Source organism: Carettochelys insculpta, chromosome 20 (genome assembly GCF_033958435.1).
Source record: "Carettochelys insculpta isolate YL-2023 chromosome 20, ASM3395843v1, whole genome shotgun sequence".
NCBI lineage: Eukaryota > Metazoa > Chordata > Testudines > Carettochelyidae > Carettochelys > Carettochelys insculpta.
The window spans coordinates 15,949,253-15,976,852 of NC_134156.1; the positions used below are offsets into that span (position 1 = coordinate 15,949,253).

General features: G+C 39.2%; 1 protein-coding gene across 1 annotated transcript in view; it reads left to right on the forward strand.

Moving 5' to 3' along the window:
• Positions 1–27,105, forward strand: part of DGKE (diacylglycerol kinase epsilon) — a 31,483-nt gene extending 4,378 nt beyond the window's left edge. The window contains exons 2-11 of the mRNA XM_075014442.1: positions 7,810–7,969; positions 12,293–12,412; positions 13,433–13,576; positions 15,263–15,420; positions 15,798–15,849; positions 17,702–17,815; positions 19,241–19,312; positions 21,528–21,655; positions 21,966–22,077; positions 22,399–27,105. Coding sequence (XP_074870543.1) covers positions 7,810–7,969; positions 12,293–12,412; positions 13,433–13,576; positions 15,263–15,420; positions 15,798–15,849; positions 17,702–17,815; positions 19,241–19,312; positions 21,528–21,655; positions 21,966–22,077; positions 22,399–22,590 — 1,252 coding nt within the window. The 3' untranslated portion in view covers positions 22,591–27,105. The remainder of the gene's footprint in view (positions 1–7,809; positions 7,970–12,292; positions 12,413–13,432; positions 13,577–15,262; positions 15,421–15,797; positions 15,850–17,701; positions 17,816–19,240; positions 19,313–21,527; positions 21,656–21,965; positions 22,078–22,398) is intronic.
• Positions 27,106–27,600: the final 495 nt, after the last annotated feature.

A 27,600-nucleotide genomic window follows, 5' to 3' on the forward strand; every position in this document is an offset into this window, starting at 1 on the left:
TGCCCGGATACATGAACTTCTCTACATTCTCTAGTTCAATCCCATCTACACTGATCTTTCTTCCAATTTCCTTATTTCCAAATACCATTGTCTTCGTTTTATTGATGTTTATAATCAATCCATACTGCTTCCCTTCCTCATTTAGCACCTGCACCATTCTTGCTAGCTTCTCTTCATCTCCTCAATGATAACTATATCCTCTGCAAACCCATTGTTAATTCTCTTGATCTTGTCCATCGCTCTCTCGGTGCATGATGACGATACTCGGTGATATTGGATCTCCTTGTCTCGTACCTCTACTCGTTCTAAACCAACTTTCCAACTCTCCACATGTTCTCACGACTGCCCCTGCATTGTCACTGATATCCTTCAACACCCGAATCAGTCTACTATCCACTCCGTATGACTCCAGTGCTGCCCAAGTCGCTTTCTTATCTGTACTGTCATATGCCTTCTGAAAAATCAACAAAACAATAATAGATGTTCTTGTTCTTTTGTCGAGCTTTCTCTGCTATCAATCTTAGTGCCAATATCTGCTCTACGGTACTTCTATCTTTCTTGAATCCTGCTTGCTCATCCACTAGATATTCTTCTGTCTGCTATCTCAGTTTCTCCATCAGTATTGTCATCAGCATCTTGCCTAGAAGACTTGTTAGGGCAGTCATTCTGTAGTTCTTGCACTCCAACACACTTCTTTTCTTGTGTATTGTCACTATCATGGATCTTATCCATTCCTTAGTTGCCTTCCCTTCTTTCCATGCTATATTACATAGTAGGTGTATTTCCTGAAGCATACTTTCTCTGCTGTATTTGCTCATCTTTCCTGTGATCTTATCATTTCCAGGGCTCTTGTTGTTGTTTGGTCTTTTCACTGCTCCTTGTACTTCCTCCTTCGAAATATCGGTCTCACTCTCGATGGAGCTATCTCTTTCAGTTCTTCAGTCAGTCTTTCTGAGACACTCAGGTTCATCTGTGCTTTGTACAGATCGGTGCAATATCTGGTCCATCACTGCACAACCTTTTTCTTGTTCACGAGCATCTTGTCATTCTTGTCTTTTGATCTCCATCTGCTTCAGCTGCCACTTCCTGTTAATATTCCTAATGATTTTATACACTTCCCTGGTCTTACACTCACTGTAATACCTCTCTGTATCTTCACAGTGCTCCTCTAACCATTTTGCCTTATTCATTCTGGCTGCTTTCCTTACCTCATTGCATTTTACTCTGTATTGCTATACCACCCTCTTGGAAACATCCTTTCTGATCCTCAACACTCTCTTCTTTTGAACTAACTTCAGTGTCTCCTGTGTAATCCACATCTTACTGATCTTCTCTTCTTCCAGAACCGTCTCCTCAGTTGCTTCTAACTTCAGTGCCTCCTGCGTAATCCACATCTTATTGATCTTCTCTTCTTCCGGAACCATCTACTCAGTTGCTTCTATCGCCATGGCTATCCCTTCGACTCTCTTATATTCCTGATCTTCTCTTTAAGTGCTGTTTTGTACACATTCCCGATTTCTTCCTTGCCTACCCTCGTCACATCTCTTTGTTTCTTGAACTGGTTCTTATACTTTCTCTTGAGTTTCATCTTGATGATTGCAGTCACTAGACTATGGTCCAGGTCCATATCTGCTCCTTGGAAAGTTTGGCACTGCTGTACTGATGTTACCATCTTCTTATCAAATTATATCTATCATGTTCTTGTATTTCCTGTCATTTAGTCACCATGTCCATTTCCTCTAGTCCTTCTATTGGAATCGTGTGTTGCAGATCACCATTTCATGCGCCATAGCAAACTCTGGTAGTTTCTTGCTTCGTTCGTTTCTTTCTCCATATCCAAACTTTCCCTTGACTGTCTCCCAACCTTCATTATCTGTTCCGACTTTTGCGTTCCAATCTCCTCCAATGGTCAATGCATCTCTCTTCAGTATCTCCTCCAGTGCCTTTTGAGTCTTTATAGACTAGGTCAGTCTCTTCCTTCATGCTATCCGAGATTGGTACATACATCTGAATGACCAAGATGTTGAATGTTTCACTTCGAATCTTGCCACCATCATTCTCACACTCATCAGTTTGTATCCTAACAGTGCTCCTTTAGCTCTTTTGCTAAGAAGGAATCCGATTCCTGCCTCATGCTTCATTTCATTCCCTGACCAAATGACTTTGACCTGGGCCTTTCTCTCGGTGCTGTCCAACACATCTCTGCCAGTCCAAGTATATTGCATCAGTATTGCTCCATCTTCTTTCAAAGCAGCTTTAACTTTCCATTCGCCCACAGCGTTCAGACGTTCCACGTTCCAATTGGTAATATATTTGTTTAGTTGTAATTTTCTTTCAGAAGCCAAGTTATTGACCCAACCCCAATCACTCGATTGGTATTGCAGACCTTGTTTATCCGGGCAACATCTGAGCTGATGCCTTTTATCAGTTAGTCATACTAGCATCAGATTTCATTCATATTGTTGTTTTATGATCAGTGCATTGGCACTCATCTGACCAGCCCTCCTCCTTTATCCAGTCTTGGGACTGGCATGGAACCCCTAGGAGCATCGTGGTGAAGTTAAGTACTTCTTTCCTGGATTATATTTGCTGTCTATTTTTATCCAGATCTTATGTGATGCTTGGTAAGCAGTACAGTTGCAGAAGAGTAAACAACCAACTCGGAGGGAGGGGGAGAGAGAGAGAGAGTGTGTGTGCACACATGCATTGGAGGACAGAATTCATGGCCAGCAATGAAAAGAAATAATCACCCATGTGGAATGCCAGTGTCAATGGCTGTATGAACTGGATTAAGGGAGGGACTCCAAAAATAGCTTCCACAGCTGCTTAAATCAGGTTTTTGTATGTAATAAACCAAGATAAGGCTTCTGCAGAGAATTGCATCAGATATTCTAATATTTCTCCCTATATATTTGGTTCTCATCAGGACATTTGGTAGGAATAGGTTAAATACCTGAACCACTATGTGCTACCAGATTTTTCTGCTACAGCTTTGCATAATGTTTAACAATGTATATAGAGATTAGTATTTAAAGGAATGCTCTCAGGTTTGAAAACTGATATTGTTCACGAATATATTTGCATCTTACTGATACTAACTTATTCAATTAAAAGGCACTTTTGAAATTAATTTTTTATTAGATGGCTTTTTTTTCAGTTAGTGAAAATTAATAGAGCTATTTACAGTTCTGTTTGTAGTCACTTTTCAGGTTTTTAGTTCTGCAGATTTGTGTTGCCAGCTATGCAAGTGAATATTTATGTACTTATAGCAACTGTTTCTTTTAGAATTGAGGGGGGAAAGTTAATGTTTCCACTGGTTTTAAATTTTGTAAAAGTTCATTTTACAAAATCCTAACTAAATATTTGGCCAGACTTGAGCTGATTGAGTAGTAGATATGCAACACAATCTTTTTGCTTTGCTTAATTCTACAGAGAACAGTTTTGTTTGTAGAGAGTTATGAATATGTGATATGTTAATATTCATCAGTGTGGTATAACTATAGCTGGCAGACCTTTTTTCAATGAGTGCACAAAAATACTAGGTTTTTTTCCTACTTGATTAAAGATATTATATCTGCTCTGTTTTTAAATGGATGTAAGTATTGTTCCAGGATGATGTTTTGTCAAGTTGTCCAAAGTCTGAAACATATCTAGTTATATTTAGATATCTATTTAAGCCTATTCTCAGTTCCTTGGGAATAAACATCTTGACTTACTGCACACTCCATGCTGACAGTGTTCATGTATTCCAGCCCAAAACTGCACTGTGCAGCATGCAGTCTATTTTTCACTTTTTTGTATATAGAAGCTAGGCACAGAGATGAAAAGCGAAGAACTTTATTGTACGTTAGCAGTTTTTCTATATTTTGCCTGTTCAATTGTCTTGGCAGGTGCAACTGTAAATGAGTTTCAGAAGTAAGAAACAACAGTAAAAGTTGGGCTTTCCAGCTATTAAATCTTCATTACAGGAATAAATGCAAAAAAATCCTAGATCTGTTTTCATGTATGGTAATGATCCATGGTTTTCTCTACTTCGTGTCACTCTGGGTGTAGAAGTCCAGTAGAGGGGAGATCTGATTTATATAAATTGTTTGATCAGAAAATTTGTCAATAGGGAGGAGGTCAGTATTATCTAGCAGCATTATCATCACTTCCACCACTTACAGGGCTCTGAGAAGACACTTAGGGGTAAATTAGAGCTAAATAACAGCACAGGACAGTGAAAGCCTGGACTGGTGGCTGCAAATAAACTTGACAGGATCACAGTAAACTTGGCCACACTCATGATAAACATCTCTCTAAATAAAATCATGCTGGGCTGTGGATGTTAGTGAGGTTCAACCTGTAGTGCTTTGTCCAGTCTAGTTTTCATGTGCCAAGCTATTTTGAGAAGGACTGGGAGGTTTCTACTGTTCTGTCTGATTTTTTTTTTCTTAATTCTATCTCATTAATACTTTTTCTGTCTGTCTTGAATATCAGATCTAATAAATTCCATTAAATTCAAAGTTCTGTGCACCAAAAAGCCAAGGCTATCCTCAAATGAGTTATTAGTCCCACAGTTCTTCCAAATCTGCTCTCTCAGTTTATCAGCTCCACTGCTTTCGACCAGTTACAATATTTCATTTCAGTGGTGGTTTAGCAGTTTTGGTTTTTTTTCAATTCACATAGGGTGCATCTACACTAGGAGCTAACTTCAAAGTTAGGCACTACTTCAAAGTAGCCTGCAGAGAGTCTACACACATTTTTAACTACACACAGTTAGCTTCGAAATAAGGGGAAATGTGTGTAGACTCTCTACTGGCTAACTTTGAACTTAGCTCCTAGTGTAGATGCACCCTATGTGAATATATAAAAAAGAATTGCTAAACAACCACTGATGAAATATTGTAACTGGTAGAATGCAATGGAACTGATAAATGGAGAAAACTTCCAAATCTGCTCTGAGTTTAACTTCGAAGTCCTTACTCCATTCCTGGGCATAGAGTAGTGCCCTACTTCGAAGTTTAGCTTCAAAGTAGGGTGTACATAGACGTTCAGCTCTGAAGCTGCTTACTTTTTTTGTAGGGTAGACACAGCCATAGTGTTCTGCAGTCTTATGTTGCAGCTCTACAATTGTCATTATGAACTTTCTCCGTTACCTTCATCTCTCTATTCTCCCCCCCCTTGAGATCACCCATTAAAATACAAACTTTTCTCAAGTTCTACTTTATCACTTGAGTCCTCAGCACTCTCCCAAAGCTTCTTTGTGTTTCTTGTCTTTGCTTCCCTTACACTGGGCAAAATTCATTCTTATGCAGAAGGTCCACGCCAGGCCAGGTACACTATATAAAAGCCTGCACTAGGAGGTTTAAATTGGACTTTACTGATGCATTATTCAGATAATCCATCCGTTGTTTGTCTATTGCTATCTAACTTTATTATGTTGAATAGTAACAGAGAGGAAGCCGTGCTAGTCTATACACTATCAAAACAAAAAGCAGTCAAGTAGCACTTTAAAAACTAGCAAAATAGTTTATTAGGTGAGCTTTCGTGGGACAGACCCACTTCTTCAGACCATAGCCAGACCAGAACAGACTCAATATTTAAGGTGCAGAGAACCAAACACAGTAAGGAAGAAGGACAAATCAGAAAAAGATAATCAAGGTGAGCAAATCAGAGAGTGGAGAGGTGGGGGGAAGGTCAAGAATTAAATTGAGCCAAGTATGCAGACGAGCCCCGATAGTGACTCAGAAAGTTCCCATCATGATTTAAACCATGTGTTAATGTGCCGAATTTGACTATAAAAGCCAGCTCGGCTGTTTCCCTTTCCAGAACGGTGTGATAATTCTTCTTCAGTAACACACATACCTTTAGGTCATTGACAGAATGCCCCATTCCATTAAAATGTTGACTAACTGGTTTGTGGATCTGGAGTGTTTTGATGTCTCTTTTGTGTCCGTTGACCCTTTGTCTAAGGGAGTTAGAAGTCTGTCCAATATACAAAGCATCTGGGCATTGTTGGCACATGATGGCATATCTGATGTTAGTAGAGGAGCATGAGAAAGTGCCCGTGATTCTGTGAGTAACCTGGTTAGGTCCAGTGATGGTATTTCCAGAGAAGATATGTGGACAAAGCTGGCAGCGGGCTTTGTTGCAGGGAAAGGTTCCAGGACTGGTGTTCCTGGGGTATAGACTGTGGCTGTTAGTGAGGATCCTCATGAGTTGATCTGCTGAAGTGGATCAGTCCCACCAAAGTTCATCACTGGATAAATAATTTTGTTAGTCTTTAGAGTGCTACATTTCTGCTGTTTTGTTTTGTTGGAGTACAGACTATCACGGGGATTATGCATTTTAGAAACACAAGTTTTTCTAAATCTTTTTAACACTTAATCTCTATTATATTGCTTGTTCAGTTATTCCAGATTTTTGCTGTGGGCCAAACACTTGATTGTGTTTTCATTTTTTTCTGAAGCATCTTTCCATATTCCTGGACAACCTGTTATGAAGTTTCATAGTATGTATTGAACCTCTCTAGTCCAACACCCTCAGGACCTAACTGGTGCTGAACGAGAGAATTAGCCAAACCATGGATGGTCCATATTGTCTAGCAGCATTACCAACACTTCCACTGCATACTGGGCTCTTAGTTGTAATTTACCCCCTAAATGCCCTCTGAATAACAGCACAGAACACTGAGAGCCAGGTCTGGTAGCTGTAAAGAAACTTTATGGGACCACAGGAAACTTGACCACACCCATTATAAATGGTCAGCATCCAGCTATCTAAAATCATGCCAGATTATGGATGTTGCCAGATGAGAGTTTCGGATTTGAGAGGTTCAGCCTGTATCAGGATTCCCCCCAGTCAGTCTTATGCCTGCTAAGGTTTCCCCTATTTGAGTGGTTTGCAAACTGTGGGTTGGGAGTTGAGTGCATCACAACCCAGTTTTAATGGGGTTGCCAGTGCTGGCATTAACTTCCCCTCCTCAAAGAGTCAAAGCTGAAGGACAGCAGGACTGAAACCTTTGGACTTCCACCCTGGTGGCCCTGCCTGCAGTGGCAGGGCTCAGGCTTTGCCCCACACCCTTACCCTCAGATCACATCACGATTATTGTTGTCAGAAAGGAGTTGCTGTGCAATGAAGTTTGAGAACCTCTGTTCTAGTTTGATTAATTTAAAAGATCTTTATAGACCATGCTTATTTTCTTCTAATAATTGAAGGCAATTAGGTTTTTCTCTAAATTAGAACATTTCTAATGAAATGTGTAAGTGCTGCTGATCAAGTAATTTAAGGCAAGCTTCTGCACTCTTATTTCATGATCCTATTGCTTAGCTGGTATGGTATTAATATATTTTATGAAATGTTTTTGCAGAGCCTTACGGAAGCAAACAACCTTTCAATCCAAACCTTTGGTTAGAAAACAAGTTAAACCACCATCTGAACTCTTTGGCTATGTCTACGCTAGAAGCATATGTTGACAGAGTTGTGTCAACAGAAACTTGTTTGATAGAGTTGTGTCTAAATACAAAAACAGATCAACAGAACAATCCTCTGTGTTGACAGAGAGCAGCCAGACAGCCTGGCCCTCTGTTGACAGAACAGCTGACCAGAAGCTCTGAAAAGAGAGAGCTGCCCGGGGAACTGGAAGGCCCCTCTGTTGACAGAAGTGTCTACACTTGCTTCTGTTGAAAGAAGCGTTATTCCTCAAATTTTCAAGGGATAACTGTTGAGACGAATGCATGTTGAATGCTCCCTGAGTTATGTCGACAGAAGGACCCTTCTGTCAACAAAACTCTAGTTTAGATACAGCCTTTTTGTTTCTGTTTTCAGGTGCATTTGGTGTCAGCACACTGTACATGATGAATGCATGCAGAATACTTTAATGAGCGAGAAGTGTCATTTTGGAGAATTCAGAAATTTAATTATTCCACCATATTACTTATCCGCCATTAATCAGATGCGTAAAGATAAAAGAACTGATTATGGAAAGGTAACTGCTTATCTTTTTTTTCAATAATACATAATTCTAAATATTAAGTAAATGTAATTACATTGTTGGTTATACACTAAATCTGTATATGAATATATAAATGCTTAGTGTGTTGCTTAGAATTGTATTATCTTATTAACATCTTGGCTGAGACTGAACAGAATTCTCACAAGTAACTTATGGTCAATTCCCTTTTTATATGTTAGAGATTATTAATTAAGCCTTCAGCAAAATTTGTAAACAGAACTATTTAAAAGAAACGTTTTCATGCTCCGAGTAATTACCATAGATATTAGAGAGAAATCCTACAAAGTTTTGTTAAAGGGATACATGATAAGAATTAGCCAGTTTAGGAATAAACTTCAGTTGTACCCCCAAATTAAATACAATGAAAACAAACTGACCCTTCAAAGAGGTACAGCTGTCAAATAAAAATATTTTCTGTGTACCAAAATATAGTTTCTTGCATTATGCAAAGTTTCGACACTCGCAGTACTTCCATGAGTTTCATGGTTGGAAGACTGTACCTTGAAAATCAAAGACTTAACCGATTTAGAGACCATCGTGAACAAGCAGCTCAGTTCTACATGAACTCCCCAGAGAGATGCTATGGCAAAAGAGCTAATAAGATACCTCGTATGTATAAACAAGAAAATAGTTAATAAAAGAGAAATGAGGTGAATTTATTTCTGTATACACCATTGGTGAGGCCCGTACTAGAACACTATGTACAGTTCTGGTGTTTATGGTTTAAAAAGAATGTTGAGAAAAACAGGAGAAAGTACAGAACAAATCCACAAAAAATGATACAAGGGCTGAAGCAAATGCCTGACAGTAGGAGAAGTAGAGCACTTAAATTAAGGCTGTGTCTACACTACATCATAAACTCAGTTTTAAGGCAGTTAGCTCAAATTTACAATGTCACTGTCTTCACTGTGAATGCCATTAGGTCAATTTTAGGGAATGCTAAGGCCAATATTATTACACCCACAAAGTGAGTCAGTGTAGCACCAAGTTCAAATTTAAAATGTTGGATTAATGCTAGTGTGGAAATGGCAATTATTTATATTGATTTTATTGGCCTCCAGAGGTGTCCCGTATGTATTCCACAATGCCCCAGGGATGTCCACTCCGGCCACTTCCATCTCCACTGCTCTCCAGGTGTGCAGGAAGTAAGAACAGGAAACCCGCAAATCTGAATTCAGCACCAGGAAGCCTGGGAAATTGAAGTGGGCGTCTGGGCCCATTTTGAATTTCTTTATTATCAGTGCGGGGATCGCCTCGACCCATGGAAAAAATAGCCCCAACACAAGATGGTGGCTTCCTACCTGCACAGGACATAACAGAAGAGGGCGATTTTTTTTTTTCTTTTCCTAGTGCTGGCGCCAGCCCCCACCCCACTGCCCCACGTGGCAGCTAGGCTGTGGGGGGCATGCTTGTATGAGAGGCCAAGAAAATTATTTTCTGCAGTTCATATTTATACAGGGGCAGCCACCTTCTTTCTCCCGCAGGCATCATGCAGTTCGGGTCTGTCCTCCACTCAGCTACATCACATGACTAGCCCCCGACCCAATAAAAGCACGTGCCTGCAATGCAGTGCAGAACATGCTGCCGGACACCACCATGTCCTGTCTTTTGTGTGTGGTGAAGGTTCTAAAGGTGGGAAAGATTTCCAGGGGCTGGCTGTTGCCAAGGGAAGTCTTCACCCCATGGCAAAGATTTCGGGGACTGCCTATCTTTGCTATGTTTTTGGTGTGGCAGCACAGGTCAGGGGCCTGGCAGAAAGCCTATGAGGGGACCGTGTCAACAGGGCCCTCAACTACACCCCACCTCCAGAGAAAGCCCCTGAAGGGATCTGTCCCTTGAAGGGACCATCTCAACTGGCCCTTCAACTACACCCCGACCCTTGATGGTATGTGGGGGGCCTGCCCCCGCATTCAGGGTTATTCAGGGCTGCCCCCCTATTGGAGAGAGCCCCCAAACAGAGCTGTCACCTCAAGGGACCGTGTCAACTGGTCCCTCAGATTCCACCCCCACAATATAGCATGAATGATCGTACCAAAGCAAGCTTCAGAAATTTGGCTCCATTTCAAGAGAGCACTTTTTGTTTTCAGTGAACTGAATTGTTTCCGTTATTATTTGCAAGGTGTGTGATACCATACATATTGTGCTTTCAAGGGCGGAAAAGTAGCTGAGGGACCAATTGAGATGGCACAGTCACTTGGATACCAGGGCACAGAGTCATTCTGGCACGCTCATTGGTTGATCAGACAAAAGTCATACCTAAAGGGAATCATAATAATGCAAAGGTGTTCTTTCAACAGGGAAAATCAGCTAAGCAGCCAGTTTACCCCTCTGAAGCCAGCCTATTTGGTTTTCTTTTGCCTGGGATTCCCTACTTTGACTTCTTTCCTTCTGAAAAAATGGCCATTTGCTTTCCCCGGGAGGGGAATGAGGGCAGTGCAATGTGGGAAGATGACATCACATACCCACAAGCACTTGCAGGGTACTTTTTTTTCCCATATTGCACCAGCAAAAAACCCAGAATGCTATGGGTCTGAGGGAACTGTGGGATAGGTTCCCACAATGCACTGCTGCAACAGTCAGTGTTTGGCAATTCAGTGTGGCAGCATTAACTTGACTTTGTGGGGAGGTGAGGATACTCAAATTCAAATATATAAAACCCAGCATTATAAAATCAAATTTAATAAAATTGAATTTATATCATAGCGTAGACATAGTGTAAAAAAGAGTAACAAAAAGAAGACTAAGAGGTAATTTGACTAGTATGGAAGAACCTCACAAGGAGAAAATACCTGTACTAAAGGGTCTCTAATCTTGTAGAGAAAGACAGAACAACAACTGGTGGCTGATAGCTGAAGCCAGACAAATTCAAAGTAAAAGTAAGACAGATGTTTTTAATAGCAAAAACAATTTAACCATTGTCACAGACTGCCAAGGAAAGTGATGGATTCTCCATTTTCTTGATGTCTTCAAAACAAAACTGGATACCTTTATGGAAGACTGGGATTAGTCAAACAAAAGATAACGAGCTGGTTACAGGACTAACTGGGTGAAATTTATTGGCCTATGATCTACATGAGGTAAAACTAAGTCCAGTGGCTCATTCTAACCTTAAAATCTGTTAATGATTTCAGACCTGTTTTAGGGCGCTTGGGATAAAACACAGGCAGTTCAGAATTTTTTTTTACCTGAGGTACCTGCACCTACCCCTTCAGCCATTTACAGGCTACTGTGCTGTTTACGCCACACGCAGCAAACCCTTTGTGCTCTGAGCTGAGCTTGGTCGATTCCAGAAAGCAGAGCCAGCTCCACTCCAAGCTGAGTAGTTGTAACCTTGCTATCCTCACTCCAGTGCAGGAAAGGAGACAAGTATCGGAGGGGTAGCCATGTTAGTCTGTGTCCGCAAAACAATGAGAAGTTCTGTGGCACTTTATAGACTAACATAATTTGGAGCATAAGCTTTCATGGGCAAAGACCCACTTTCATCAGAAAGGAGAGTTCTTGGATGTAGAAGTGCAGAGTAAACTTCCTCCCTGCAGGCTGATTACATGGGTTAGTTGCTGGATCCTGCCAGGAAAGTTGGGAAGTGAGGGCCTATGGATTGGCAGAGGGTGTGGGGAGAGCATGGCTGTGGGAATTGGGATGGCTGCAGGAATGTTCCAGTAGAGAAACTGGAAGACTGGAAAGTGAAACTAGGGGGGAAAGGAAGACAGCACTTGCATTATTGTGTATGATTGCAGACTGAATTCTCAACCAGTATCTGTCACATGCATATGAGGATATTCACAGGGGGAGAGCAAAAACCGGAAGACAGACAAAAAAGGCAAAATTTCCTGCTCTTCTAGAGCTTGGTTCTGACTAATGGTATTTGAACACTTGCCGTTAGCAATACTGAAAACATGAAATTGTTTCAGAGGGAAACTTGCACACTTGTCTAAATTTGATAAAAGCTATTTGTAGAAATGTTCAACTTTGTTAATTTTCTGTATATTTCCACTATTATGGAAATCTGTGTTTGACAAAACATACAAATTAAATTATTTTTAGTAGCTCTATTTTGACATGACATAACTTGGAGTACTACAGGTTGGAATAAGTTGTAAAATTTATGACCCTACCTGTGTTCCTTGTTTCGGTACTCACTCTAAAAGGGGAATTAGCCTCTTTTTATCTAAAATTATGGAATAATTCATTTTTTCCAGTTTTTGTGTGAATGGGAATGAAGTTGGACTTCAAAGCTCCTTGTTCCTTTCAGGTTTGTTGTGTTTGTGTACATAAGGAATTTTTCTTTCTTTGCAGTTGGCATCCTCCTATGGTCAACATTGGACCCCAGTCATAATCCTGGCTAACACACGTAGCGGAAACAATATGGGTGAAACATTGTTGGGAGAGTTTAAGATTCTCTTAAACCCAGTTCAGGTAATTGTGGGGAAAAGCCATAACTATGTATTAAACTAAAGACTCAATTAAAATCACTAGCATTTTGTTTTTATATGAACAGGAGCTTTTTAAGTAGTTTGATAAAAATCTCCAGCTAAGGACACAAATAAGGACACAGTTCTCATTTGAAGAATAATGGCCACCAGGATTTTAAGCACAGGTTTGTAAAGGCAACTTAAGGAGCTTTTTTTCAAACAGTGAGTTTGATAGGGAGCTACCTCTCACTAAGGTTTGTAGCAGTAAAACGGACAACAATCCCCTCACTACTTTTATTTATGTAAGTCTCCTCTTCATTCAGAAGAATATGAGATTTTTGAAATCCTAAATAAAATCATAACTCTTATTCTTTTCACTGTGTGATGCCTCATGTAACACCATTAACAGTGGCCACTGTCTGGTGCAGCAGTTCTTAGTAGACTGTGTGTTGATCTGATTGTTCTGAAATGTTCTAATCCTGGCTTTACTCGTGAAGATGGCAATACAGCTGGCTGTTTCCCTGTGTTGCTGCTTTTTTCTGTGTTGCCATTGCCCCTTAACTCAAATGGGAAAGCAGAGGATGCTCTGATGTAATGTAGCTGTTCCTGGATTTCCTGACTACACCTTAATTCTCTTCCTCCAAAGTTCAAAGCAAGAGCCTTTAGAAATGAAGGTATTTGTGTTTAAAAAAAAATAAAGTGCTTAATAGTCTCAATGAATTAATGTTCTTACAAATTGAATTTTTAAACTGTTTTTGTTTCATTACTTTTGATTCTTACAAAAGTGAAGGATTGACATTACTGGATGCAAAAATATCCTACGTGCTTTGTTAACATGAATGTTCACTAAAGTAACCACTCCCGTGACTTTGAGTGGGATTTGATCTGTGGTATGTCCATTTGCCATCATAGCTGACTGGAACTTAAGATGATCAATTTGCATCCTGATATATGAAAGTGAAAATGTTTGATCTGTGGAGTAAACCCTTAACTGACAGAAATTTTCATTTGTATTTGTTCATAGGTTTTCGATCTGAGCAAAATTTCGCCTGCCAAAGCACTCCAGCTTTGTACCTTGCTGCCTTATAATTCTGCTAGGGTACTTGTTTGTGGTGGGGATGGCACAGTTGGCTGGGTCCTGGATGCAATTGATGAAATGAAGATTAAGGTATTGTGTTTGAGTGCCTTCACATGTATTGTGATGAAATAAGTTTTGTAACTGGCTAAAATGTAAGCCCTAATCTCTTATCTCAATATGGGTCATTCCTGCCTTTGAATAAACCAATTAAGAAAAGCATTTGCAAAGTAGCTTATGTACAATAAAGAGATACAGACTTTGAACTTTTAATTTAGAAACCATTTTGCTTGCAGCATGTAGTTTATATTATGTGTTCTTTTTAAGCTGAAGAAAGATTTATTTTGCTGTTAAAGGCATTAGTATAGTAAGAATCTTCTGCTCTGGCTGCTAATTTATCACCAACAGCATTCAATTTCTGAAACCACCAAAAATAACTACAATTGCCAGGTTGTGATTTTGGTAAGCAATTAAGAGACATATGGGGGAGGAAAGGGGGTTTGCACACAAATGTTTGAAATTCACAGTCTTCCTGTTACTGGAGAGCAGTGGCCAGAGCAGAGCAATGAGAGGGGCATTGTGGGTTACATATGTGACACCTCTGGAGGCTAATACAGTCAATGTTTAAGATGTGGCACTTCCACACTGGCCTTTAATCGAACTTCTGAATTTGAGCTTGATGCTATACGCATCAGGTAACTGTGATTTTGTAATCTCGAGATTAGTGCTCCCTAAATCGAGCTAATAGTATTTACAGTGAAGACAGTCACGTGGTAATGTCAAGATAACTGCCTTAAGTTCTAATTTATCTCGTAGTCTGGAGACAGCCTGTCTTATTAGGCCTTGCAGAACTAAGATACTTGAAATGGTGTGAGCTGGATTTTAGTCCCGCTCATGCCTTCTTAGCAGAGTTCTTGACAAAATGTTTTGCTCCTGAAAACCTGCTATAGGGACTGGAAGTACTTAGATATTCCTCTGAGGGCAGGGCTGTAAAACCTTTATTATTGGTGGTAAGTGAAGGGAAACAAAAGCCTAACTTCACTCTCAGGCTGTGTTGACATTTGCACTTCATTGACAAAACTCTTAACATTTAAGGATGCTTAAAAACCTTTCCTTCCCCCCCAGCCCTCCCCCAAAAAAACAAAACTTTACACAGCAAATGCAAATGTGAATGCTGTTTTGTTTGCAAGAGCACTCTCCTGCCAACAAAACAAAATCCTCTTATGGGGGATGGAAATATTTTATCAGCAAAAATGCCAACAAACAGCCTTCATATATGACTGATTTTAGCCACAGATGTGTTGGCATATTCTCAGAAACCTGGCTGCAGGGCTAATACTGAGACCATCCTTTTTCTTATAAACAGATATTTTCAAATTAAACAACAGTACCCATGCTGCCACTTTCTGCAATTACTTCTCAGAGCTGAAAACTGAAACGTCGCAACAGCTCTGTGAAGTAGGGAGAAATGCCAGCTTTACAGAGCAATAGTTAAGGCAAGACGTTTTCCTGAGCGGCTGCTCATTTGGGGTTACGTGTTGTTTTTTGTGCATTTGGTTTTCGCCTAGTTTAAAAATTCCACCTTTCACATTTTCTCCATTGCAAGTGCTTAGACTTGACCTCTGTCATGCTTACAGTACCAGCTGTGCCCCTCTGTAATAACCATGGAAGCAGCTTTTCAGTTAACAGTGTTCAGCTGTCTTTAATGCTTCTGGGATAATAGGGAAAGAGAACACTCTAGAAAACAGAATTTTTAAATGTGGTATTTCTGTGTGACAGGGACAAGAACGGTATATTCCACAAGTTGCAATCTTACCTCTTGGAACTGGTAATGACCTGTCCAATACATTGGCTTGGGGTGCAGGTTATGCTGGAGAAGTCCCAGTGGAACAAATTTTACGAAATGTAATGGAAGCAGATGGAATTAAACTTGACAGGTAAGTAACACAGGTGAATCCCACAGCACCTTGACTGTTTTGTCTGAGCTCCAGAAAGCCTTGCCCATTACCCCAGTGACAGCAGAGTTTTGGTAAAAAAAACACAAACAAAGCACTAGAAGGTAGATGCTGATGTAACTGCTTGAGTGGGAAACTAGGGCTACTGGATGTCAGAGTTGGAGGAGCCTCTGTTGGCTATCTTCTCCAGTGCTGAACCTTTAAATAATTAACCAAACATCTGAATCTTCTGAGGAACATCCATCTTATGGTTATAATTTTTTACATTGCAGTTGTTGGTTTCTTGATTTCAGTTTGAGCTTCATGTGAGTAATTCATCTTCTGTAACTTGACTAACCAATAGCCTTTTGATTTTTCAGATGGAAGGTTCAGGTAACAAAGAAGGGATACTACAATTTAAGAAAGCCAAAGGTATGATTTCCAAACCACTTAAATGTGGCTCTTACTAGATGTTTCTATTAAATATTTGATTTCCTATTTGCGTATGATTTTTAAATAAAATAAATTGCTTGCCCTGAGGGTTGCGTAGCATTAATACAGGTTGGACCTTTCATAGTCCAGACATCTATAGTCTGACAACATGTGTCGGGTATCCCCATTGTTGCTCAGCAGCTCTTCCCCGGCCCTTTCAGAACTTCTGGAGTGCCGCAACTGGCTTACTTATGGCTCTCAAGCTCAAGGGGAAGTGGGAGTAGTGGGCTCAAGCGAATGTTTGGGGAAGGAGGCAGGGTAGGTGCAAAGTCCCACAGCCAGGAGCTCAGCCCAGTGGCTGTGGGGTTCAGTGCCCTCCTGCAGAGCTCTTCAGCCATCCTGCCTCTTCCCCCAAGGATCCCCCTCTCCTCCCCAGTCAATGCCAGCCCTTCTGCTGTCAGTGGAGTGAGCCCTGCAGTCATTGATAGCAAAAGGGCCGGCACTGAGCTCCCCAGGTTTGGCAGCTTCCCTGGCTTGGGACCAGTCAGATCCTGAGGGTGCTGGACCAAGGAGGTACAAACTGTACTATGCTGATACAGCACTTCTCGTGAGAAGATCTCAAAAAGCTTAGAAAGGGAGTCAGCCTCATTGTATGTGTTTTACAGATAGAGAAACTGAAGCACAAGGTGGTGAAATAATTCCCTGACAGTTGCGCAGCATGCCAGTGACAGAGCCAGCAACAGAACCCAGGTTTCCTAAATCCCAGTCCAGTGCTCCATTCGCAGTATGTTAGGAAGGGAGTTGGAAGATTTAGCCATAAGGGCATTGGAGCATTGAAAATAACTGCTTTGTTGATTGGCTGATACAGAAGTGAAGCTGTTATGCAACTTTACAGCAGTGTTCACAGGAAGACTGCAAATCATGTTTTGCCACTCTGGAAAGTTTTAGGCAAAAAGATGCAACCATGTGGTGCATAGAAAAGATGAGTGACCTGTCCATGAAGTTAGTACGTACTTAGAAGAGTGATCTAGTTTCACATCAGTTTTTTACACTTTCGTGACTGACATCAGTAGCGTCCCCGCCCAGTCTCATCCGTGTGAGAAAAGAATCAGACTCTAGTGTCATGGATGTGGCGGGGTTGGAATAGTGTTTGGGGGAGTTGATTTGTGACTTATAACAGCATAAGCTGAAATTCCTGTCGTACAGTTAATTAAAGCTTAGAATTGTATTTATTTACATTTCCGTATAGTAGTCAGGCGGTGTAACACCATCATCTGGAAAATGTTGGGACCCACAGAAAGAGAGCGAGATTCACAGTGTCTTTACTAGACATTGTCTTTGCTCTTGCTTGAAGACCTGGCATTCAGAACCTTTAGCCTATTTTTTAAAAATACCACAATGAGCACTGAATGTGCCAAAAGACACATTTTCGTATGAAAGATACTTTGAAAGCAATCACAGGGATTTCCTTTTTCCTGAGGAAGTCAAAGCTTTGAGAAGTTGATATCTAAGAAGTCAAGGTTGAGAAGTATGAGCAAAAAGCTCCAGAAATCCAACAATAATTTTTAAGTGGAGACAGCATATTCATAAGTGCAGCGAGTCAGTGGAAGTCTGACTATTTTAATTTCATGGAAATAATGCTGTTCTGTAGTGTGGGTGCTTCTAGCACCTGTGGGCAGTTATTGTTACAGCACCTGTATAACTGAAAACCTTCAGCCAGTTCTTAGGAAATAACCATTTTATATTAGCTACATCAGACTACACACTCATCACTTCCAATTACAAGGCTTGCAAATTACTAGGATTTTGTGTTCCTGTCTCCATGATTTTAACTAGAGCTCTTGTCCCACAGGTGTTCACAATGAACAACTATTTTTCTATAGGACCTGATGCTCTCATGGCTCTCAACTTTCATGCGCATCGTGAGAAGACTCCCTCTCTGTTTTCCAGCAGAATTATTAATAAGGTGCGATTGATAAAATAGCATTTCCCACTTCTTGCCAAAGATACTGAAATGTGTTACCCTTTAATTAAAAGACTGTTACTAGCCTCCATCAATTCATGCTAGTGTTTAAGTATAGCAGGCGTCAGCAACCACCACAACAGGTGCCAAGAGGGGCAACTGAGCCAATTTTCATTGGTATGTGAGGTGGGAGCTCAGCCCTGCCTTTCCTCCTTCCATGCAGTCAGAAGCTTGCTCAAAGCCATGCTGCCTGTGAAGTAACAAAAGACCAACGAATGCTACCAACCACCACCTAAACAGTAAAGCTGTGCATCTTCATTTATTTATTAAGGAAGTTATTGTAAGCCACTGTCAGTGACTTCAAAAAAAATATCACCAGTACTTGGACAGTATATAGAGGTCAAAATATCAAATTTTGGCATGCCGCCTCAGAAAGGTTGTTGGTGCCTGTTCTACATAAAAGTATGAGACAGACTTGGATTTGGGGTTGGTTTTTTGTTTTACGTTTCATAGCAATCAAGCTAAACATTTTTCTGCATCTTAATGTGAGCTCGTGCTTTACTAGTGTCTTGTTTTTTTCTAATGTGTATTTCCATTTTTCTTTTATTTTGTCGCTCAATATCATGGTTCTGTATTCTAATACTTGGACTTCCATGGAAACTGCTCAGGCTGCTGACTAGTTGCGGCTGTGACTACTGCTGGTCCCCTTGCAACCTTGAAAACTTCTCGTTTAGCTCCTGGAATTTCATCTTCCTCATTCCACTGACCATTCAGCCTTTATTTCCCATGGTCAGGAACTTCATTTTTCTTCAGTACATCCTGAGATGCACTGGCATGTTGGTCTACTTTGGAGGGAAACCATTGTCTTCATCCAGCCATTTTGCTGGCCCACCACCATGCTGCTGTTGATCTATTTACCACTCCAGATCCCCAGTTTGTGCAGTAGTGGCTAAAAATATAGACTCTAGTACTAGCCGTGGAACATGTTTCTTAGCTCTACCTCCTCCCATTTCCCACCCATTTTAGAAGAGATCCAATCCTACAGCTCTTGTGGAGCAGTTTCCATGGAGTCAGGTGCATTTCCAGCCAGGTTCCAACTGCTTGGGTTAGTCTCTGCTTCTGTTCTTAATTGCTTGCAAAGACTCTTAAATATAGTTTCCTTTGTGGACCATTTCAGTCATTTGTACACATGGAAGAATTTGAGCAATGGCATTGCCCAATTGTATTTAAAAGTACAGTGTGAATTTTATTTTAAAAGGAAAAGCTCTTACTTGCACTGGGTAATAATGTCTAGGTAGTCCTCCTTTTGAAAACTTAAAAGCAAAAGGGATACACAAGTATCTCATGTTAAATTAGAATTTCAGATCAACCTCTTGCATAATTAAATTACTGTGTTTCTGATACTGGTTTCTCTTTAACTTTTTGTAGGCTGTTTATTTTTTCTATGGAACCAAAGATTGTTTAGTACAGGAATGTAAAGATCTTAACAAAAAAGTTGAGGTAAGGTACTTTCATGGGTTAATTCACTTTTTTCTCTGGGGCACATACATCCCACCTCTCTCAAAAATGTAGGCTCCTAAATAGAAAGGCTCTGGTACAGGGGTCTGCAACCTGCAGCTACAGAGCTGCATGCGGCTCTTTGAGGACTTCTGTGTGGCTCCCAACACTATAACTGCAGAGGAAAAAAAAATCCCTCCTAATTATTTTCAGTAAATGGTGAACATCTAAAAGCCCAAAAATGAATAACTCATATCTAAATAAAACAAAGCAGCAGAAATGTAGCACTTTACAGACTAATAAAATGATTTGATCGGTGATGAGCTTTCGTGGGGCAGACCCACTTCATCAGATCAATCTCATTTCCAAACCAGACTGACATTTGTAAGTACAGAGACAAAAAAAAAAATTGCAATAAAAACCGACAAATCAGATAGGATTGAAGGAGGGGATGAGGGGTGGGGTGGGTGTTTAATTGTCCTGCCTGGGATGAGGAAGGGAAACAGTTCTTGTAATGCGTGAGGTAATTTGATTTCTCTTTAAAGTGCTACATTTCTGCTGCTTTGTTTTGTTGCAGTGCAGACGAACATGGCTACCTCTGTTACTATTTGTATCTAAATAGTAAATGATATGCGATCTCAGAGTTGGATTAATCCCCTTTAATATGTACAGTGCATTGTGGGATATGATAGTGTATCTGTGTTTTGATCACATTGCTAATAAAGTCTTGATTTTGAAAAGGAAAAGGCAACTTGAGGCGTTCCTGCTGTGAAGGGCAACATGCATTTTAAGGGAAAAAAAACTGAAATTAAACATGAAATAAAATTATTGTAATTAAAGTGGGCTTGGAATGGCTTCGAAAAGAGTAAAAACAAAGATGAAAACAGAATTTCACTACCCAATCCTTTGCATTCATATTGTTTACATCTACACTAGCGAGTTTTTTCAAAAAAGCCAGGGCACTTTCAAAAAAATCTTGCAGAGCATCTACACACACAATGCATTCTTTCAAGATTAAATTGGAAGAATGCGGCACTTTTTCTGGTGGTCCTCTTCTGCTCCCAGATGAGGAAGAGTGCCTTTTTCCAAAAGATTCTTTCCAAAAAAAAAAAAAAGCGTGTAGATGCCCTAGGGGCCCTTTTTTGAAAGAGCAGTTCTCTGTGGTGCCAGATTTTCCGATCCTCAGTGTTTCCTGGCCTGCTCTTTCAAAAGAGCAGCAGGGGTGTGGACACTCTCTATTGAAAGATCAAATTTTCGATCTCCTTTTTTGTGTGTAGTCACAATCTTTCAAGAGAAGTTTTTTTACAGGAGAGATCTTCCAAAAAAACTTTTTTTGAAGGACTGCTGTGGTGTAGGCATAGCCATTGATATGGTTGCACTGACCTGAACTGCCGGCAGCAGTATGCAAATGGACGCTTATTTGCTTGTTCGCTCACTGGCAGATGCTGCCATCAGCACAAACAAAGCTGTGTAAATGTGATTCTGTGGTGAAACCTCCCCTTTGTCAGCAGCCTCTTATGCCTGACTTTTTCCAGGCATTGTGTGTGCACTATTCCTAAAGTAGGGGTTCCAAAAAAGTATGGTTTGATGTTATTTATTAAGGACCCTCTCATTGCGGCTCTTGAATTATTGATTTTTTTACTGAATTTGAAATAACGGCTCTTCTTGCTATTTTGGTTGCCAGCCCCTGCTCTAGTAGTTTGTATAAATAAAAGAGGTCTAAGCAAAGTAAATCTGAATTTCCACTACTTACCATCATAGAGACCTCTTGTAAGCAATATATGGTTTGCTTTCCTTTTGCAGTAATAACAGAATTAACTTGTGTCAGTGGACTGTTCAGGATTTATTGTACGATATCTGGTGCCTGATCCTAACTCCATTGACGATTCCCAGTTACACTTATGGACTTTGGATTGAGCCCTGCTGTAACTAAAATCCCAAGATTAAAGGTGAAATTTAGTTGAGTGCAAGGAACTACACTAGTCTGAGTTATGTAATGTGAACAGTTAACAATGGAAATGGATGGTGTAGAATATGGGTTCCCTATTATCAAGTAAAAATGTTTTCTTATATGTTTGTTTGTTTTATAAACACCAGTGCTGATCACATGGGACCAATTCCCATTGACTCCGTGGGATGCGCACCCTGATGCACAAAGAGAACTGTCACATGCCCTTTCCACCCAACTTGCTAACAATCTGTTGTGTATCTTTTAAAGCTAGAGTTGGATGGTGAGAGAATCGATCTTCCGAATTTGGAAGGCATCATTGTCCTGAATATTGGATATTGGGGAGGTGGCTGCAGGTTATGGGAAGGAATGGGTGATGAGCCTTATCCCCTGGCAAGGTATGTAGTGTTCAAGTGTTACAATATATACTTTTTTATTACAGCATAATAGCAAGTAGGCTAAAGTAAGCAGTCCCATGAATCAGAGGGTTTACTTATTAGTAGGAGCTGCAGACCTTGGCAACAAGATTTTATAGAGTGCATTGAATATGTTATGCAGCAAATAAGCATTACATTTTAAGCTGACGTACCTTATCGATCAGCTTCATTATACTTTTATCTATTAATACAAAAACAATGAAATTTTATGCAGTTATTTCAGTAGTGGTCACAGCTGTTTATAGTAAATTTCTCCTTTTCTAAAACAAAGGCATGATGATGGACTTCTGGAAGTTGCTGGTGTTTATGGGTCTTTCCACTGTGCACAGATTCAGGTGAAATTAGCAAATCCGGTTCGACTAGGACAGGCACACACTGTGAGGGTATGTAGCATTTATGATTACCTTTGACCTGGTTTTTGAGTCAGAGTGACATCTTAGGCACTCAGCTACCTAATGATATCTTTATCTTCAAAAGCTGCAGTCTGTCCATCTTTCTTAGAAAAGTTAATTGGCACTTAAATTGCACCCATATAACTCCATGATGGGTACCCTATACATGCATGTAACCAACAACATGCTAAGATTCTTTACTGGGAAGCTGAAACCTTGCTGTATCGGTATATAGGCAGTCATTGTAAATCAAATATCCATGCTTGTTGTGAACTTCTATTGTTCTGTTTATGTTCTTTTATTTAACACCAGCTGATTTTGAAGAATTCAAAGATGCCAATGCAGGTGGATGGAGAACCATGGGCACAGGGACCCTGCACTGTTACCATAACTCATAAGACACATGCTCTAATGTTATATCACTCGGGTGAACAAACAGATGATGATGTTTCCAGTATGTCTGAGCAGGAGCACACAAGGGAACAGACAGATGAAGACATATAGATTTTGAAGAATTTTGCATAATATATTAATCAGTTTTCATTAAATAACTTGGAACATTTAATATTTATTTATCTGTCTCAATAACTATACCTTTATGCACTAAGGTGTAAACTTTTTGTGAGTGACAGAGGGGTTAAAAAAAAAAGCCATGTTTTCAATATTAATGGAAAAAGCTCAAGGCTAAATTTTAGCAAAATGCTAAAAATCTCACCATAACTTAAAATGGTTAAAACATTGTTTTAGTATGTCTTGAGAATACTATTTTCTCTCTTGAATAAGTGGTGTGTCTGACTCAATTCAACAAAATACTTTAAGGTGCGCATAAAAGAAATATTGATATGATCTTGGGTAGTATGATCATCTTTTAAGACCTGTATTACAAGCTTGTTTCTTTTGGTGGCTATTAGCAATCCTTTAAAAACTGTTAAGATAACTGATCTTGTCGCATGAGTAGCTGAAATTATAACATGGCAAGGCCATCTGTACCACCTCATTGATCATATATGTAAATATGATCTAATTTAGTAAAAATGTATTATCTGCTAAAACAAAGAGACTACATGAGTACATTTTACTTTCTGAGTAGGTCATGCAAAGTGAATAATTTTGCTGGATTTATAACTTTATCTCCCATTTAAATTTATGACACCAAAAGAGCATTATTACAAACATTTGATACAAAAATTCAGTATGTATAAACATTCTGTTTAGGTAACCATCAACATTTCTCAAGGTAAATATTGATGTAGTTGAAGCTTCTCAGGTTAAAGCTTCTCAGGTTTTAAAGCATCATGGCCATCTCAGTAAAAATCAGTATTTGCTCCTTAGTTATTTTATTAGCAAGTAACTTAACCCTGCAAAAGAGCTTGAAGCTAAGGAGTAAACCTGTCACTTTTGACTCATGTACTGAAGACCATCACCAAACAATAACTGAAAGTACAGGGGATGTGTGCTGCATATGTTAAGCCCAGTGACAAGTCAAGGAAAGAGTCTAAACACTGGTTTTTGGTTTTTACCTCTTTTTTTTAACTCATTTTACCCCAGCGTCCTCAAATAAGTTTCCTTTTGTTTGCTGTATGCTAGTTTAAAGGGCCACTGTCAAGTAGGGTAGGGTATATTTATAGGTTTGGTAAAACAATTGCAGTTTTACAAACTCTTTAAAGGAAATAAAAAAGAGATTTTGATGGATTACCTAATGTTAATGAAAATGTTTGCTTTTAAAGTTTATTTAAACATGATCTTACAAGTTTATGGAAATCAAACATACCAGCATTGTATCAGTGCCTGAGAGACCAGGAAATTTTAATTCCCTATGCTGAGTGAAATGCAAAAAGCAAACAGTTTATGTGGTAAAAAGTTAATTACATTTTTTGAAATTCTTCTTTTTAATAATCTTTCATGATTAAAAAAATTTTTAACTTGACAGTGTCCCTTCTTAAAAGTTTACATGAAAGATTCTAAATACTACTGACATAAGTAAATTCACATTTAGACAAATCTGAAAGGTCTTTATTACGTATGTGATTAAAATGTAATGAATTGTAAATGTTGCAAAAATATAAATTTCATGCTTAGTAGACTTGTATACCTCCTTTTGATGTTCTAATTGATCATGTAAGTGCACAGAGCAATCTGAGTCATAAAAGTCCATATAAAGGCAAATTAAAAATAGTCGAAGATATATCATGTTACAGAGAGATCCACTATCCAAAACTTCAGTTAAAGCTGGCTTTAGGTTATACTAGCTAAAAAATCATTTTCAATTGGTAAGTTTCTATTTTATTTATTTATATTTGAATAACTTATTCACACTTATTTTTTAAAAAAAAGTATTTAAGTATCCTTATGTGCTAATGTTTACAGACAAATTGTAAAGCTCTGGAAAAACAAGGTATGTGTTTGGAATGCAGATAAGTTATAAAGACAATGACAGGGTTGCTTGACCTGTACTTTCAAATTGTTGGAGAGTAATCTAAAGTTTACTTGGACATTCAAAAGATATATCTCAATACTCATAGGCTCAAAAATTGTTCAGAAGTTAGAATGTATGAATCCCCAACCTACCCTTAAAACAAAGTTTACAACTATGCCTTTTCCCTTGTCCTGTGGAGATGGTAGATTGATCTCGAGAGACAGTGTGGATTTTCAGTGTTTCTCAGTCTTTTTGATACCAGGGGCCAGCTTGCTCCATTCCTCAGCTGTGTCAAGGGAAATCTCAGGGACTAGCGCTATTCCACAGGCTGAGCACTGAGAAACACTGCTCTGGATGAACGCACGATAGGTGGGCTGGAGGCTGTTTCCCAGTTTGTTCGGTTCATGGCTGGAGGAAGGAAACGTAGGCACAGGTCCTCTGAAAATGGGGTATTGGCTGTGGTACTGTGTGCAGATGAGCTGGATTTGTCCACTCCCTGTAACTCTCTGAGCACCTCTCAGGATCTGGCACCAAATAGGTGAAATGCTCTCTGGGCAACACAGATCCCCGACTAGCTTTGGTAGTACAGAAAGAGAATAGGCAGTGAAGATGACACTTCATCTGACACCTACTTAGTAATTTTGGAGTGCTGCTTTCTGAGGATGGCCCTATTTGTCTCAGCCAAATAAATCATCTCTGTTTGTATGCTGATCCTGGGAGGAGAATTGTACTGCATCTGTGAGCGATTAGGTATGACTGGATAGTTGAGGGCATTAGATGGGTAACAGATGTAAGTATTGTATGCTTGGAAAGCCTTTCAAAACATTTTATTGGAGTATTCGAGAAGATTGCACTTGCTATAAATTTTTATCTCCAAATCAGAGATGCCACACCCAGTTTTCCTGCAATTGTGTATAGTCGTCTGCAGGACAGAGGAATTTTTAAAACCATAAATGTTAAGGCTTGGGTGTAAATACATCAGGTGAACACAGTAACCTTGCTGTGTTCCCATATTACCACCCGTTTTGTTTTTTGGCTTTTTTTTTTTTTTTTTAAATTTCTCTTGCTTGGCTGTTTTAGTTGAATCAAAACTTTTCAGTTCATCACAAATTCAGAATCAGATTCTGCTGTGAATTTCTCTCTGTGCAACCACTTTAGTCTGCCTCTAGAAGTTTATAAGGCATTATCACTTGCCCACCACCATTTTTAATTTGTATATAAATTAAATAGACATTTTCACTTTTAATAGTAGTTGCTCATGTGCTGTTGTAGATTATCGCTATGAACCTGATAAAATTCACATTTTAAAAAAACTGGTGGTGGTAGAAAAGAAAAAGCACCTGATACAATTTTGTATATTGATTTATCCTGATATTTTTAATTAAAAATAGCCATTGACAAATGGAAACACAAAAATATTGTAGTACATTGGCTAATCAGAAGAGGGTGCTCTTCTATTGAAATTCATGCCCTAGCATTTAGGATTATATAAATTATGAATACATGTGACTTCTCAGAGGTGTCTCATAAGCATGTTAAAATTAATAAAACGTACAGCTGTAGAAATATTCAGATATTAATTTAACAAGCATTCAGAATATTCATAAAGCAGTAATTCTAAGCTATTTCGAAAATTTATGGCAGCATATGCTAATGCAACTGCAGACCGCACAGTTCTTCTATTTTAAACCCTTTTCCTGGATTTATAGCCTACAGGTGAAAATGTTTTGGGTGGGCTTAAACTTGCACACGAAGCCTCATTATGAAGTGAGCTTTTTTGTCTCCCCTCACAACTCCTTTGCTTATTAACTTTCACAACGTTTATATTTATTTTTTTTCCTTAGACTAGCTCACAGGTTAGAGTAAACTTTTTTATTGAACATGCTTCTGTATTCTTTGGTCTTCTGCAACCTGTTTGTGTTTTTTTTTAAAGCAGGGTTCCAAGTCCAGAAGGTGGGCCTGGCACCCTTTCTCTTTTTCCCCTGGAAATAAAATAGTTGGAATCTGACAATAGTTGCTGTTCATCTTTATCTTTTCTTATAAGAAATTGTGCTCCTTACTGGCTATCAGATATTTATAATCAGATGCATACTATTGGTCATGTGTTTACAGCATACTCCAGCACAGTACCCAAAACTGCCCACAATGAGTAAAAAGCATGGTCCGAATACTTTCCAATGCACTGATGAGGCTCCTGTTTTAAATGGACACAACTAACTGAAAATCATGTGTTTTTGTAATCTACTAATTGTTCTGGATTGCATTCGCTTCTCCTGGAGTAGTGGATGCTTACACCTTTGAAAAACAGGTGTTTTTTCCCTGTTTATATTTTGAATGTGATCATATAAGAACATGACTGAGAGAATGTGATTTTGATAACAGCATGAAGAAACCATGACTTTGCAGTCACTCTAGACAGGGCAAATCCATGTTAACAGACCAAGTCCTGATTCCAGCAAAGTCAAATCCCAGTTAGCTGTCATGACGACGATGATGATGATAATGAATAAAACTTGCACTGGTCTCCTCTAATGACAGTCATGGTTCAAAAAGCAGTCTTGTAGCACTTCAAAGACTAACAAAATAATTTATTAGGTGATGAGCTTTCGTGGGATGGACACACTTCTTCAGATCTGGAAATTCTGAAGAAGTGGGTCTGTCCCACAAAAGCTCATCACCTTAATAAATTATTTTGTTAGTCTTTGAAGTGCTTCAGGACTACTTCTTAGTTTTGTGAAGATACAGACTGACACAGCTACCTCTCTGTAACTACATGGTCAAGACTGTCAGTATTATGTTAGCTAACTTGATTTTCACAATCATATTCAAATATGATGAAGATGCTCTATTTTTTCCGCACAACAAGGGAAAGAAAAATATACGTACAGTAAACTCTTTCATATCCAGTATTTTGTTATCCAGAACTCTCACATAACTGGCATTTTAACCATAGCCATAAGTAAATTGTAGTTACATTTTCCATAAATACAGTAGAGTGAAAATAAATACAAATAAATACAGTATAAGTTTACAATGTACAGTACTACTGTTGGTAAATAAAGTATTCTGCATAGGTCTGTTTGTTTCTTAATATGTAA